General features: G+C 44.5%; 1 protein-coding gene across 1 annotated transcript; it reads left to right on the top strand.

Moving 5' to 3' along the window:
* Positions 1–3478: 3478 nt before the first annotated feature.
* On the top strand, positions 3479–8074 carry LOC123150016 (disease resistance protein RGA5-like). Its single transcript, XM_044569816.1, has 4 exons — positions 3479–4419; positions 4773–6791; positions 6878–6918; positions 7002–8074. The coding sequence occupies exons 1-4, from the start codon at positions 3479–3481 to the stop codon at positions 8072–8074; spliced, it is 4074 nt and encodes a 1357-aa protein (XP_044425751.1).
* The last annotated feature ends 6913 nt before the right edge of the window (positions 8075–14987 follow it).

Below are 14987 nucleotides of genomic sequence, written 5' to 3'. Positions count from 1 at the left end.
AACTAGCGAGGTTTGGTGTGAAGCGTATGCCTCCTGGCAGGGACGCGTGCGCGTTTATATCATCATCAGAGATACAAGATCGGCAGGTAGTTTAGGGCTTGGCCCCTAATCCAAGCTATACATGAGATTGGACTAGCCGACTAACCACCTGCCTTGGTTTACAAGAAACACACGCACACCACAATTACAATCGTGACATGAAATCGTGACCATGTCACGTTACACAACTGAAGCCTATCGTTTAACATCCTCCCTCAATCTAAACATGTCAAGGTTAAGATTGTTCTTGAAGGCTTGAAGTTGTCGAGCTTGTAGGGGCTTTGTGAATTTAGTTGAATAGGCGCAAGGCGGAAGAGGAGGAGGCGGCATACCAGGCGCGCCGGCGCTCTCCGCTGCCGGCGACTATGTCGTGCCGCCGCTGATGCCATCGTCCCCTGTCAAGGCCGAGCCGGCGCCGACCCCATTCAATCCCGAGCACCGACCCAAACGTTGGGCGACCTCAAAAATGAGTTGGGCCAACATTGGGCGCGTCCGCCGGGCTGACCCAAAGGGACAAAAGACGGACAAAATCGTCGTCTGTTTGGATCAGCCAGTTGGAGTTGTTGTAATGTGTATGAATTACATCAAACGGGTGACTGCTGCCACAAAGAAAAAACTTGTGACTGGTGTTGTGTGTGATTTTGCAAGTGCACGGGCAGTGGATCGTACTGGAATGTGTGCCACCGAGTGCACCAACGACATCGTGGCTATTTTTCGAGGCATACCACTAACCACACTCACCAGAACTTTGTGTCTGATTATATATTTTGCACCAATGCCAATCAATAAAATAGGACCTTGCGTCGGCGACACCTCCAGGCTGCCGGTGCTAGAGGCTCCTTCTCCGCATCTCCTCCTCTTGCCATTGTCGATGGGGTGCCGGGCATAACCTCCATGGTGGGTGCCGGTGTGGGGCTTGCCTCTGACGAGGGGCGTGGAAGGCCCTGGCGTCGTGGGTTCCAGGGAAGACTGCGATGAAGAGGGTAGTGGCCCTCGGTGGGATTCTGACTAGCTCACCGTAGCAACAAACAACGGCTCACCCTACTCCATTGTCTTCGATTCCTGCAACAGCAACATCAGCCATTGTTTTCATGCTGGCATTGTTGAAATATATTGCCCGCCTTTCTTCATCAATTTAGACTTTTGAAGCAACTGGCTGGAATATGAATTCAATATGGTATCATAGCCAATAGGTCTTGAGTTCAAGACCCTGCCATCAGTTTCGATTTTTGGAGCAACTCGCTGGAGTATGAATTCAATAGGCATCCGAGCTACTTTCAACGTTGTTCCCTCTCGTAGTGTGTGTGGACTCATGGCAACATGGTGCCGACTTTGGTAGCCGATGTCTAACACATCTGTGTCATCCATCAATGACGATTGTCGGCGGAGCTATGCAGCCGACGGCTTCATGTCAATCTGGCGGGTGGAGCACATGCAGGTCGACTAGGGCTTCATGTACACAAGTGTGCCGTCAATGACACATGTCCTATAGATAGTGGCCCCCGAATCCAACTAGGCCAGATCGACAAATACGGTAGGAACTCCCAGATGGTGATGAGGCAGTGGCTTCCAGTGTTTTCTCCTACGTTTCTTCCCTCTCTATGTAGGCCCATCTGTTCAGCAGCGATGCTTAACTTTGCTTGCCATCACAGATTAATCAATCATATATGGCGATGCACATCAACCGATGTTGAGGCCAGGGAGTGATCTACCTCTTAAAAATATCAAACCAATAATTAACAAAAAGCCTACGGTTCGACGCAACCAGCCGCACGCTACAACATTCCGCTTGAACAAATCGTTTGGATAAATATTTAGTAGATTTGTGGTGGTGACTTGTGTTTTAATACTCCCTCCGTTCATAAAAATTATATGTTTTTAATATTTTGAACAAGTTATTGAACAAGTTTTGGATAAACATTTAGTACTCCCTCCATCCGGAAATACTTGTCATCAAAATGAATAAAAGGGGTTGTATCTAGATGTATTTTGATTCTATATACATCCCTTTTTGTCCATTTTGATGACAAGTATCTTCGGACGGAGGGAGTAAATTTGTGGTGGTAACTTGTGTTTCAAAAATTTTGAACAAGTTTCAAAGAGAATAATAAAGTTCAAAAAGAAAAAAAAGAATTAATGAATAAAGAAAAAAGGAAAAAAATGCTTACCCTTTTTTTTGAAAGTATAAAAAAACGCTTAGCCGTTGGCCTATCTAGGCGATGACATTGATCCCATCAGGCTCCTGTTGGGGAAAAACCCTATTAGACGCTTATTACGTCAAGCAGTCGCTGTTTTGCACACCCAATCTATACAAGTGAACAGGGGCCAGCCCATTTTAATTTGTTTGTTGCCTCTGCAGATGCCGGTTTTGGAAACCTTCTAGATTGTTCCAGGTTGGTTTTTACTGGTTTGGGAGCTCCTGTGTTCAATTCCCACCGCAAGCAATATATTTTAGGATTTTCCACTGGTCCACTACATATATCGTTTGCTGCTGGGATGACCCAGTTTACCTGTGTATGGTCAGGGCGACATATTTTGTATAAGGACCATCTTACCCTTTCTTATGATGAAGGGGTATGGGCAGAACTGTCCGTCATTGTGTCTAGCAGGGTTGTACCGAATAAGAAGTGTTTTATAATGTGTGTTTCGCCGTGCATAGTTCATCACTAGCGTGTGCAATTGGGTTGGGGGAGGCGTAACAGCACAATTTTGCACTAATGCAAAGATAGATTAGCAAAACCATAATAACACGTACTAGATGAGACCCGACTGGACGTCACAATGACATAGCAATGTGTGCAAGCTAATAACGTAATCCCAAATTTGCTTCCCTTATATTGCTGAGTATTTTTTTTAAAGGGAGTACCATTGCCTCGGCATGACAAGATGCACACAACTAATTTTATTAAACATGAAAACAAGTTCAAGTCATTGAGTACCAGACAAAACTAAAAATAAAAATGAATCATGACCACAACTAGTCACACACAAGATTACATAGCTCATTCACATGTTCTACGAGTGCATAGCTAGCCAAACTAGTCGAATAAACTAGGTAAAGCTTCAGTCTTTTAGGAACTTTATCTTTGCCTATGTGATTTTTGTGTGCGTTAGTGTTGGTTTGTGTGCATCATACTCATGTAGACAACGGGTGTGTGTGCTCATTGTGCTTGTATCTCTGATGTTTCATTTTGAGTCAATAAAGTCCACAAAAAATGTCTATAAGCAATTTGTTTTCTCCGCAATTTAAATGTCTTGGTGGATATGATGAGTGAAGTACAAAGTACAAAATTGATATAATTTGGCTTTTATGAATGTCAGTTATGTTAACAGAAACAGATGCGAGTGTGACACATGCTGGTAGTTATGTATTACATGCAACGTCCGTTGTACAAATTAAGTCGTTATTTCTCATCTATGCTTCTTTTCAGATGTTTCAATGGGAGGTACAGGCAGAGAAATTGATGCCAATTTCAGTGTTTCTCTGGGCGCCATGAGACCCCTTCTTAAGAAGCTTGAAATGATGCTAGGTCCTCATGGATGCAAGCTGACCAAGGGGCTCAATGATAGGTCGCAGCTCCTCAAAGATGATCTTGAAGAAATAGGCGCATACCTTGAAGATCTGTTAGAGGTGGAGGACCCTTCCCCGGTGGCCAAGTGCTGGATGAAAGAGGCACAAGAGCTATCTTATGACATCCTAGATTGTATTGACAACTTTGTGCCCCCTGAGTCTCTTGGCTACAAATCTGACTACAAGATGAGTCGTGTTAAGATTCCCAAGAGGCTCAAGTGGCAGAAACAGATTGAATATGCAGCTCCTAATGTGCCAGCACATGTTATCTCTAAAACCATTCGTGTTGATGTCATTCGTGCTCCCAAGAAGCTCAAGTGGTACCAGCAGATGGTTGAAAAGGTATCAGAATTCAGGATCTATGCCCGGGAGGCGATCTGGCGGCACGAGAGGTACCAGGTCCATTGTTGTAGCACCTCAGCGGCACGTAGATTTTCAGCCATTGGGCCTATAATGCCAATGCCGCCACTACCTTGTGAGAAGACTTGTTCCGGCCTAGTAATTGATGGTCGAATGAGCAAGTTTATCAACTCGCTGGCTAACGACACGGATCAGCAGCTCAAGGTGGTGTCTATTCATGGATCTGGATCTCTTGGCAAAACAATGCTTGCCAAAGTGTTGTACAATAAAATTGGAAGGCAATTCCATTGCAGGGCTTTCATCCGGGTGTCCAAAAAGCCTGATATGAAGAGGCTTTTCCGCAACATGCTATCACAAATCCAGCGGAAGCAGCCCCAAGAAACCCAAGAAGCTTCTGATGAACTTCACATTACTGCTGAAAATATCAGGAATTATCTACATGGCAAGAGGTACTTATTTACCAAATGCAAATAGTATGTACTTATTTTCCACATGATCCAGAATCACATGTACTACATTAAACCCCGGCAGGTCAATTTCTAAAAAGACGTTTTTCAGAGAAGCTTTACAGTGAGCTAGAAAAGTTCGATAGTAAGCTTTACAGTGATCTAGAAAAGCTTCAGTACATGCCTGTCGAGTCAACAGACATTAGCTTTACTCTTCAAGTCAGCACTAACTTGATGCTAGCAGTAACATTTAACTTCAGGTTAATACCATAAGTCCTGGACATGTATGAACATCTAACTGTTGTTACTGTTAGCCTGATGCATAAATGTGACATGAGTGCATTCTTGACATGCAGGTATCTAATTGCTGTTGATGATTTATGGGATACATCAGCAAGGAATGTTATTAATCAGCTCTTCCCCAAGTGTAGTCAAGGAAGCAGAATAGTGACAACTACACAGATTGAAGATGTTGCATTAGCATGTTGCAGCGATGACCCAGAACAAGTTTTTGAGATGAATCCATTGGATGATGTTCACTCAAGGAAGCTATTCTTTGGCAGGCTTTTTGGTTCTGAAAGTGATAGTCCTGAAGAATTGAAACAAGTTTCAGGTCAAATTATAGAGATATGTGGTGGTTTGCCGCTAGCAATCATCAGCATAGCTAGTCTGTTAGCAAACCACCCTTCCCTATCAATGGATTTATTGACACACATACATGACTCGTTGATCTCCTGTTTGACATCAAATTCCACTTCAGAAGGAACAAGAAAAATACTAAACCTCAGCTACAACAGCCTTCCTCATTACTTCAAGACATGCTTGCTCCAGCTCTGTATGTATCCAGAGGGCTCCATATTCTTCAAACATGACCTGGTCAGGCAATGGGTGGCTGAAGGGTTTCTTGCTGCATGTGAAGGGCAAAATATGGAACAAGTTGCCGGAATGTATTTTGATGAACTTGTTGATAGAAGATTCATCCAACCTGTGTCTATCAACTTCAACAATGAGGTGGTGTCCTGCACAGTACATGACGTGGTACATGATCTTATTGCACACATGTCTGCTGAAGAGAATTTCCTTGTGGTAGTAGATTACAATCGAAAAAATTTGGCACTTTCTCATAAGGTCCGTCGACTGTCTCTCCAACTTGGTGATGCAAACTATGCCAAGATACCAGCAAACATCAGAAAGTCACAAGTACGGTCACTTGGATATTTTGGATTATCGGAATGTATGCCTTGCATTGGAGAGTTCAAGATTCTCCGTGTTCTAAACCTTCAGTTGTGCGATCTTCGCCATGGTGAGCAAGACCTGGCGATAGACCTCACTGGAATATCAGAATTGTTCCATTTGAGATATTTGAAGATTGCTTGTGATGTCTGCATAGAACTGCCAAGCCGTATGATAGGGCTTCAATGTCTGGAAACACTGGATGTCAAGGATACAACAAGAGGTACTCATGTTCCATGGGATATTATATATCTCCCACACTTGTTGCACCTCAGTCTTCCTGCCCACTCAGATCTGCTGGATTGGTCCGTCAATCCACCTGGGAGCCTTGGCTTGTTGAACCACCTGCAGGATATTTATATTTCTATACCGCCTTCTTCTGATTCCTACCATCTGAACCGAAGTATGGAAGCTCTGGATTCTTTAATATGTGAAGATGGCAGCCTAAAAACTATAAAAGTGGTGGCTCACGGATCCTTGGTTGGGTATGGTGACGCTTCAAAAGCAATCACTGGCTGGTATTTCGTCAAACCTCCCCACCATCTCCAGAGATTTGAGCTCTCAGTCTCACCGCGCAAACTCGTCAAATTTTCTCGTCTGGATCTGGATGTGTGGATGAAACAACTTGGCAACCTAAGCATTCTGAAGATTGCAGTGGATGGACTGTCAGTAAACGATGTTGCTATTCTTAGAGGGTTGCCTGCCCTCACTGCTCTGTCGTTGTATGTGGAGAAGTCACCTGATATTAAGATAATCTTTGGCACGGCTGCAGGATTCACCAGAATTTTCACAGCTCTCAAGTACTTGAAGCTGAGGTTCATGAGTGGAATAGCTTGGCTAAAACTTGAGGCGGACGCAATGCCTAATCTCTGGAAGCTCAGGCTCGTTTTCGACGCCATCCCCCGAATGAACCAACGACTTGAACTTTTTTCGGAGTCTGAGCAGTGGAAACAATATCGACATGGTACTGCATTAATCAGCATCGAGCATATGAGAGACCTTAGAGAGGTCACCGCAAAATTTGGAGGTGCAGCTGCTTATCTGCAGTATGTCTCGAGGATCGGCGTAGTTATTAATCATCCGAGCAATCCTATAATTGGCGTGCAACTGGTGGATTCTGGTTCCGATTTTGGTGATAAAAGGTAGTGCCAGCGCCGAGCTACATGGTTGTTGTAACTCTTCAATTCTTCTACCTAAATTAACTGTTCATGCTTGTTGTAATCTGCAGGATATCACCGGAGTCCACTTCCTGCCCGCTGCATGTTCCAGGTATACTTTTTCTAACAGAGACAATTTGCCATCAGGCTTCAGGTGATAAATTACCCGTCAATTAATTTGTCGAGTTTTGTCAGGAGCGGGAGCTGATGGTGGAGAGGTCTCGTGGAGCAATATGATTGGTGTGATAGGTCGTGACCTCTTCATCTATTGCCTCCACCGTCTTTCCAGGTGGGAATATGGCGCCATCGCCTCCCTCAACCTTGATTTGAATTCCGTGGTTTGCAACGGGGACATCTACCGCCTGCGTCGCAAGAATGGGGTCGCAGAGCACTGGATCTATCTCTCTTGCGGTAATAATCCTCCGGAGTGGGAGGCTTATGACCCGTCCACTGAGCGCTGGATCCAAGTGCCCAAGATGCCACCGGCTCAAAGCAAATTCATCTCGGAGTCGCTCGCCGTAGGAACCGAGCTGCTGGTGTTTGGGGACTGCGGAAGGGTTGCCTTGAGATATAGCATCCTTACCAATTCATGGACATGGCTGGCTGATGCTGATGCGATGAACACCCCGCGCTACTGGTTTGGGTCAGCGAGTGTCGGTGAAAAGGCGTATGTCGCGGGAGGCAAGGATTCTTCTTGTAATGTGTTGATCTCCGCAGAGATGTATGACTCGGAGACGCATACTTGGACACCCCTTCCCAGCATGAATAGGGCTAGGTACGGATGCTCTGGCGCCTTCATGGACGGCAAGTTCTATGTGCTCGGTGGTAATAGCAGTAGTCACAAGGTATTGACATGCGGTGAGGAGTATGACTTGAACCGGCGGTCATGGAGGCTCACCGACAACATGTCTCAGGGGATCAACGAGACAAGACTGGGAGCTCCTCTGCTCCTAGCAGTTGTGAACAATGAGCTTTATGCTGCTGATTACAGTGAGAATAATGATTTGAAGCAGTATGATAAGCTGGACAATAAGTGGATCATGCTTGGGAAATTGCCTGTACAGTCTAAGGAGAAAGATGGCTGGGACATGGGTTTCCGAGCGTGTGGTGACTGGCTGATTGTTATTGGGCCTCCAAACAATTCTAGTGATGAAAAGGAGGTTGAGCTTCATTCATGGATCCCGGATGGGCAACCGCCTGCGTGGAATTTGTTTGCCACACGGCCATACGTTGGCGGCTGGATTATGTGCCCCCTGATGGGTTGCTGAGTCGGTCAACTGAACAATGGTTGGATGCATGCAAGATATGAGTAAGTTACTTACCTTGTACTCGCTTTGTATAATTTTTTCTTTATCCGGTTTGCCTCATGATTTGAATGACACGTACTTCCATGCAGTGCTGGCTGTGCCTCATTTTCAGTCTGAATTTCCTGGGAGCGCTCCACTGATGATACAAAAAGAGAAGACATGAATGAGTTCCAGAGAAAGTGCCTGCAGAAACATCCGAGTTTTTAGTCACTAGCTGTTATTTCCAATTTGCAATTTGTGTTCCAATAATGTTTTGACACTTTGTACAGTGTTCTGATGATCTTCGTCTCCATCACCAAATTTTATCTGTACCGTAAAACAGAACTCTCAGTTACCTTTCAAACAACGAATTCAGTCCCTAGCTTGCCCTCTTGTTTTGTTCAAGATTTTTCAAACTCTGAATAAAAAGCAATTTGGACCCGACGATATTCAGTCAGCTGTTCTGAAATGTATTTACTCGTAGTTTGGTATAGATTAATTTGCTCTAGGAGTGTGAAATCATGATTTTTCTTTCAAATTGTTTATTCTTTTAGATGAAATTGTTTATTTCTTGAGAGTCGTTTGAACAACCTTCAACCGAAAATAAGGAAAGGCTGGACATGTTTTTCCTTCTTTTACTGCACTTGCAATACTCGTGTTCCGTCTGACATTAGCTAGTGGTTTTGGTTCAGTTTACTTAACACAACCATATCATACACGGGTAAAAGCAAGTCACATCACAGACATTATTGCCGGAAGAATTCAGCAACATTTTGGTTTAATATACATAGGAGTACAAACATATGTACATAGGTGCGCTCGGGATTTCTCTTCTTCCATTGTAATGTGAAGGCCCTTACTATAAAACAACTACGTACGCTACTGACCCGGATTATAGTAACAACAACAACCCGGCAAAAGCTAACTGATATTTTTTGCTACAAGATTAACCAAAGTGATCAGGAACCAACACAAAAAAAGGAAGGAAGGCTAGCTGCAAATGTTTCAATCTTCTTCTAACAAAGTTATACATTGACTAACAAATCTCAACATCAAGGAGCGCCCGCCCGATCTGCTTGAAATTGATAAGATCTAAATGAATGCCAAATAAATTTTCTCTGGGTCACCATCCTCCAATCAAAGACGACCCCAGATAATATCAGCAACACAACACGGAAGAAGAAAATGCATTTAACAACTAGCTTAAACAACACCTCATTTTGTCTATTGGTTCGTCTTGTAGTTACACCTCATAACTGACATCCTCCAATCAAAGACGATCCCTTGTAGTTACATTCTCATTCTTCTCAGTCTGAATTTCCTGGGAGCCCTCTACTGATGATACAAAAAGGCAAGACATGAATGAGTTCCAAAGAAAGTGCCTGCAGAAACATCCGAGTTTCAGTCACTAGCTGTTATTTCCAGTTGCAATTTGTGTTCCAAATTCCAATAATGTTTTCACGCTATCGACGGTGTTCTGATGATCTTCATCTCCATCACCCAACTTTATCTCTACAGTAAAACAGAACTCTCAGTTTACTTTACGAACATCGAATCCAGTCTCTAGCTTGCCCTCTTTTCTTCTTCAAGATTTTTCGAACTCTGAATAAAAAACAATTTGGACCCAATGATATTCAGTCAGCTGTTCTGAAAATGTATTTACTCATAGTTTGGTATAGATTAATTTTCTCTAAGAGTGTAAAATCATGATTTTTCTTTCCAATTGTTTATTTTTCTTGAGAGCCGTTTGAACAACCTTCAACCGAAAGTAAGGAAAGGCTGAACGTGTTCCGGGTGACGCTGGGATGCAAACAGACCAGGGACAGATACCAGTTGTTATTCTATATTTGTATAACAGTGAAATTCGTTATATGGTTCAATTTGCAAAAAAGGACAGATATAGCTAGTAGCCTAGTACTGACTCCTGAGTACATGAAAAGAAATGATGTGTAATTATAAATGGCAAATCTTGTTAAAGTTAGCGTCTTTTGAAAACAATGATCTTTCGAGTTACGAGACTACAGATGCCAGCACGGCCTCTGTTTCCGTTGTGGGGAGAAGTACTCTCGCGAGCATTAGTGCAAGGGCTCCGCTCAACTCCTAACCATTGAGGTTGGCGATTACGGGGAAGTGCTCTCAGAGGATGCAGTCCGAGCACTGGAGCTGTTGGATGCAGCAAGTACTGAAGATCTGCCTGGGCGCTACCGTAGGCAATCAGACCATGCATGTTACTTGAGAGTGGATTGGCTCGCCCAGCACAGCCCAATGCAGTGCGATTGGCAGAAGAAGACGATGCAATTCAGTACACTTGACAAGCGTCCGCCCGGACGAGCAACCAACAATTGTTGCACTGTTAGCAGCCTAACAATATCTCTCTCGATCTATCACTCTCACATACGAATTCTTGTAGCAATAGTGGATTACAGTCTCAGATACATGAATTGGGGGAAGAAAGGTAGGGGAAGAACAGGGTGCCGCCGCCGCCGGGTTCGTGATCCACTGGATGGGTCTCTCGTTGCTTCGTCTCGGGTACTTGTAGCTCGTAGCGGTCAGTGGTGCAGCCAGGCCCGGCCCATATGATATCCATGGTCCAACCCAAGTACATGTATGGGCTAGGGAAAGTCCCTGACATGCACTGAACGCCGCGTCTCTCTGGCAGATGGAAGAGGCAAACGAGATTTGGGGAGCTGTACTGTTGGAAATTCAGACCCAATCGCCCCAGTGGCATGAAGAACCAATTCTGACAGATTGTTGGGATGTCTTTGCCGCGCCTACAGAGCTACCCCCACACGGGCAGTATAATCATGCGATCACAATTTATGCATATATAGATACAGACTGCACTTCTGCTTCCTCTGCTTTGTGAACCAAGAATACTTTGCTCTGCCTGTGGCTTTCTCTGCTTTTGCTCTATTTTTTGGACTTTGAATGCTTGCCTGTAGCTTGAGGTTTCAGGCGTCAGGTCGACATAGGCTTCCTCCTTCCACCACAGCACGGAGCCACGGACGGAGTCACCGAGATGCTGCCTCCTCACGTCAATGGTGGCTGAGAACTCTCATTTCGTTAGCAAGGAGAACACACAATGGACTGTGTGATAGTATTAGATATTCCATATATACGGCACCGAATCTACTATATCAGGAACCATAACAAGCCACAGAAACAACACTTCCATATTAAGCCGCGACGACCCCACTCTAGCTGTGGGATGGGAATGGGATAGGGGATGCCACCGGGGCCGGCCAGCCGAACCATTGGCTGGCCACCTCCATCCCACTCGAGTCTACCCCACCACTCAGCCACCGGCTTGGGACCTTCACGTGACATGGGTGGTAGGCGTCTTAAGCCCTAGCACTAGCAGAGGCTGACCGTCTCCAACGCTCGGATATATAGGTCTCCTCTCGCATGCATATTTGGTCTAGCTTGTGGAGATGATACAACTTGATGTGCTTCAGCTTCCTAAATGTGACACCGTATGCTATCTTTTTAGCATGCTTGTTGTCGTCTAGTGGGAAATGCAGGCGCCTTCCTTTCCAGCAATCGCATAGTCGTAGTTTCTTTCCCTTTCAATTGTTGCATCTAGATGTTAGGACCTCTCCTCGCGAGTGTCTCTGGCTGGTCGGACGTCGGCGGTCGAGGCGGAGGACGTGTGGAAGGAGCCTCCGGCTGGTCGGACGGACGGCAGACTACGCGGAAAGGAGAGGAGAGGAGAGGAACTGACTGAGAGAAATGAAAAGGGAGAAATGAAAATAGATCTAGGACAGTTCGGGGCGGTGCGGAAGGAGTAACTGTGCGTGCAGGACAGTGGCGAGAGGTAAAAGCTGCCCGCCACTGATAAGTTTTTCAAAATTTGGGCCTCTAATCTCTTGGAAAAGTGCCTGTACACTCTAAGAATTATGGCGAGGACATGGGGTTTCCGAGGGTGTGGTGACCGGCTGATTGTTATTGGGTGTCCCAACAATTCTACTGATGAAAAGGTGGTTGAGCTTCATTCATGGACACCTGATGGGCAGCCGCCTGTGTGGAATTTGTTTGCCACACGGCCAAAAGGGGGCTACCGGATTGTGTGCGCCGTGATGGGGTGCTAAGTCCACGGTACTTATCAAAGAATAAAGATTTCTGCCCAGTTTCAGACCTTAGTTTGTATTATCGGCTGAGGGGCAGGAGTCCTGATACTTGTGTTTTCCTTCTTAATCCATTCCTACATTAGCTCGTGTTTTCCACATGGTTTTTCATTGTTGATGATTCAACTTTAGCTGCAACAAACGCATGTGTTCTCTATTATTAATCAGGTACGCACTGTAGTCTATGTTGTTTTTACCCAGTTTGCTCCATGATATGCTTTTGTTCAGTTGTGTTTTCACCTTCTGAATGGTACTGATATTACTTGTGATATAACTGTATAGTACCATTGTCTATTTTGTGGTCTGTACTCAGTTAGCTGCATTTCTTGTGAGCTGTGACACTTAGCACATTGTGATGGTGTCTAAGATGATCTTCAGTCAACTGTTTTGAAATGGTATGCCTGTTCCCAAGTTGACGTGATGCCTCAAACCTTAAGCTACAGGAATGTATTCAGAGTTGAGAAAACAGAGCAAAAGACGAGGAAAGCGCAACAGCTCAAGAGACAGATAGAATTAGCAGCATCGCCATCAAGGGATCTCCGGCAGCTAAGCTTCGCAACTCAACTAATGGTGATGATCATGAGACAGAAGATATAGATAACACTGATGGTCAAAATGATTTTGCATGTGAAAATGGTATAAGCCCTACCATGGCAAGTTTTAAAAAGAGGATGGAAGAAGTGGCAGTTTAAGAAGATCAGCGGATGGAAGATGGCTCGCAGGTAAGTCTTAAATTCTTCTAGTGCCCTCCTATTAGTGTGGCTATTAAAACCGAGGTAAAGTTAGGAGAGTTAAATAAATCTATTCAAGTGACAAGTGATACGGAAAGCTGAATATTTGTGGAGTGTGGTTAAGTTGCACACTGAATATTCAGATTGGTCCTATTTCTTGCAATGATGTATGTGGTTGAGCTATAAAGTGAAGCTTGTTTAAGTAGATCTAATTATGTTTCCCCTGGTGGAAGTAGACACAAATCTATGTGTTTGCTGTGCTTCAGAAACAGTGGACCACTAATTACTATTGCACCCTGTTTCTGAATATTTGCGGAGTGTGACTAAGAACATTCAGGTTGTTTTCTGCTTCTTTCAATGATTTGTCTATTTGGATTTCTGAAGTTTCCTGGAGAATGTTAGAAATTTGATGGTTCTTGGAGTAGTTGCTCTAGTTTGGACTGTCAGGAACCTGTGTTGTCAGTTTCTAATGATGAATTGGACTCTGTCTCCTGAAGATGGGATATGGACTATCTCCTCAAGATGATAAAGTTATGGAATATGGACTGGGTGTGCCAGACTGACCGCTATGGCTATGGACTCCGTCTCGTGAATATGATGAAGTTCCACCAACAAGTTTTTCCTCCCATTACTTTTGCGTCCAGTGAATGAGCTTGTTTTCATGTATCCCAATTTGGTGGGCCTTTCTGCCGTAACAAATTTAGTTGAGGTCAACCATCTAGTATCCAGAATAAGCTACTGACTGTGCACGGAGAGATCGGCAACCGCTTGTAGATCCCTATGTCTGAACTAAGAATTGGTATAGCAAGTGGATGTCTGTCTGACAGAAGAAGAAAATGCAGACTGCTCTGCTCCAGCGACTTCATCTTCCTCCTCCTGATGCAATCCTTTTGTTGGAGCAAAAAGTAATCCGCACTAGATTTTGCGGCAAATAAAATCTAAGGCCACCCCCGACTGAATCTCGATAGCAAAGCAGCATGAATCAAGAACCCTAGCTTCTAGCTGCAGATCCAACACTTACAGATGAAGCCGCGATGAGTGCCTCCACTCCAGCTCTGGGAAGGTATGGCTCCTGCTCCGGGCGACCTTCTCCGCACCACCGGCCGCCGGCAGAAACATCGGCTCGCGGCCTCTCCGGCATCTTTCTCACGCAACTCTGCTTCGGAGAGGCGCCCGCGGCCCAGCGCCACGTGTGCTCGCGCGAATCACAACGCAGATCGGACGGCCACCGAAATTCGGCTGCGATTTACAGTAAGTCTTTTTATTTCAGGTGACTGACTCTGCTCTATTAAATCCGTTATTTGTAGATAGCTTACCGCATTGGCCAAGTTTGACCCTCGATTCCATTTATCGAAAAAGAAAAAACTCCAGTTTTTTGCACAAAGCAATTCATGCACACGCGTGAACCTCCATCACAGTACCCTTTTTGGTCAACCAAGAGACGGAACCACTCAAAACATTTCACCCAGTTATCACAAGAGAGCTTGACGTACGTGTTCATGACCGCACTTTCCTTGAACCTCATCTTTAGAAATGGAAGAAAGGTTTATTACATCATGTGAACATGCAAAAGGCCCCACACATATGTAAGCAAACTGATTTGTTATCCTACTTACAAAAAGAAAGGTTTATCATGTGATGTAAAAACTCAAATTGCCCAAATGTGGTGTATTTATGCTATTTACTCGCTATTCATTGGTACTTCTTCTATTTTACAACTTCTTTTAAGGAATTAAAACAAGAAGTTCTGAATGCACCTGGCGCTAAAAAAGAGAGGAAACTGGGATCTCATTGCTTTTTTCACGCATTAATTGCTTTCTATTAGCTACATCTTCTAGTAAACTTTTTTTTTTGATATGGAACACTTCCCATTCCATTAGCTAGTGGGTGCGACTAAGTGGTCGGCCGCAACACCAATTACATCAAGGGGAGGTTAGTGAGCCACATACCGTCACCACCAAGCCCAGCCTTGCAGCATGGCCAGCCAACAGATGGGCTGGCTTGTTACAAAAATGATGCTCAAACATGATCTTATACTCG

Source organism: Triticum aestivum, chromosome 7A, assembly GCF_018294505.1.
Source record: "Triticum aestivum cultivar Chinese Spring chromosome 7A, IWGSC CS RefSeq v2.1, whole genome shotgun sequence".
Taxonomy (NCBI): Eukaryota; Viridiplantae; Streptophyta; class Magnoliopsida; order Poales; family Poaceae; genus Triticum; species Triticum aestivum.
The sequence above is the reverse complement of the archived record's forward strand: the minus strand, read 5'-3'. Positions and strand labels throughout refer to the sequence as shown.

What these genes read in the sequence shown, in the direction of transcription:
- LOC123150016 (XM_044569816.1), top strand. Translation starts at nt 3,479, where the DNA reads ATGGGAGGTACAGGCAGAGAAATTGATGCCAATTTCAGTGTTTCTCTG. An exon ending in AATTATCTACATGGCAAGAG is followed by an intron (nt 4,420 to 4,772) that starts GTACTTATTTAC and finishes CTTGACATGCAG; the next exon opens with GTATCTAATTGCTGTTGATG. An exon ending in TCCGATTTTGGTGATAAAAG is followed by an intron (nt 6,792 to 6,877) that starts GTAGTGCCAGCG and finishes TGTAATCTGCAG; the next exon opens with GATATCACCGGAGTCCACTT.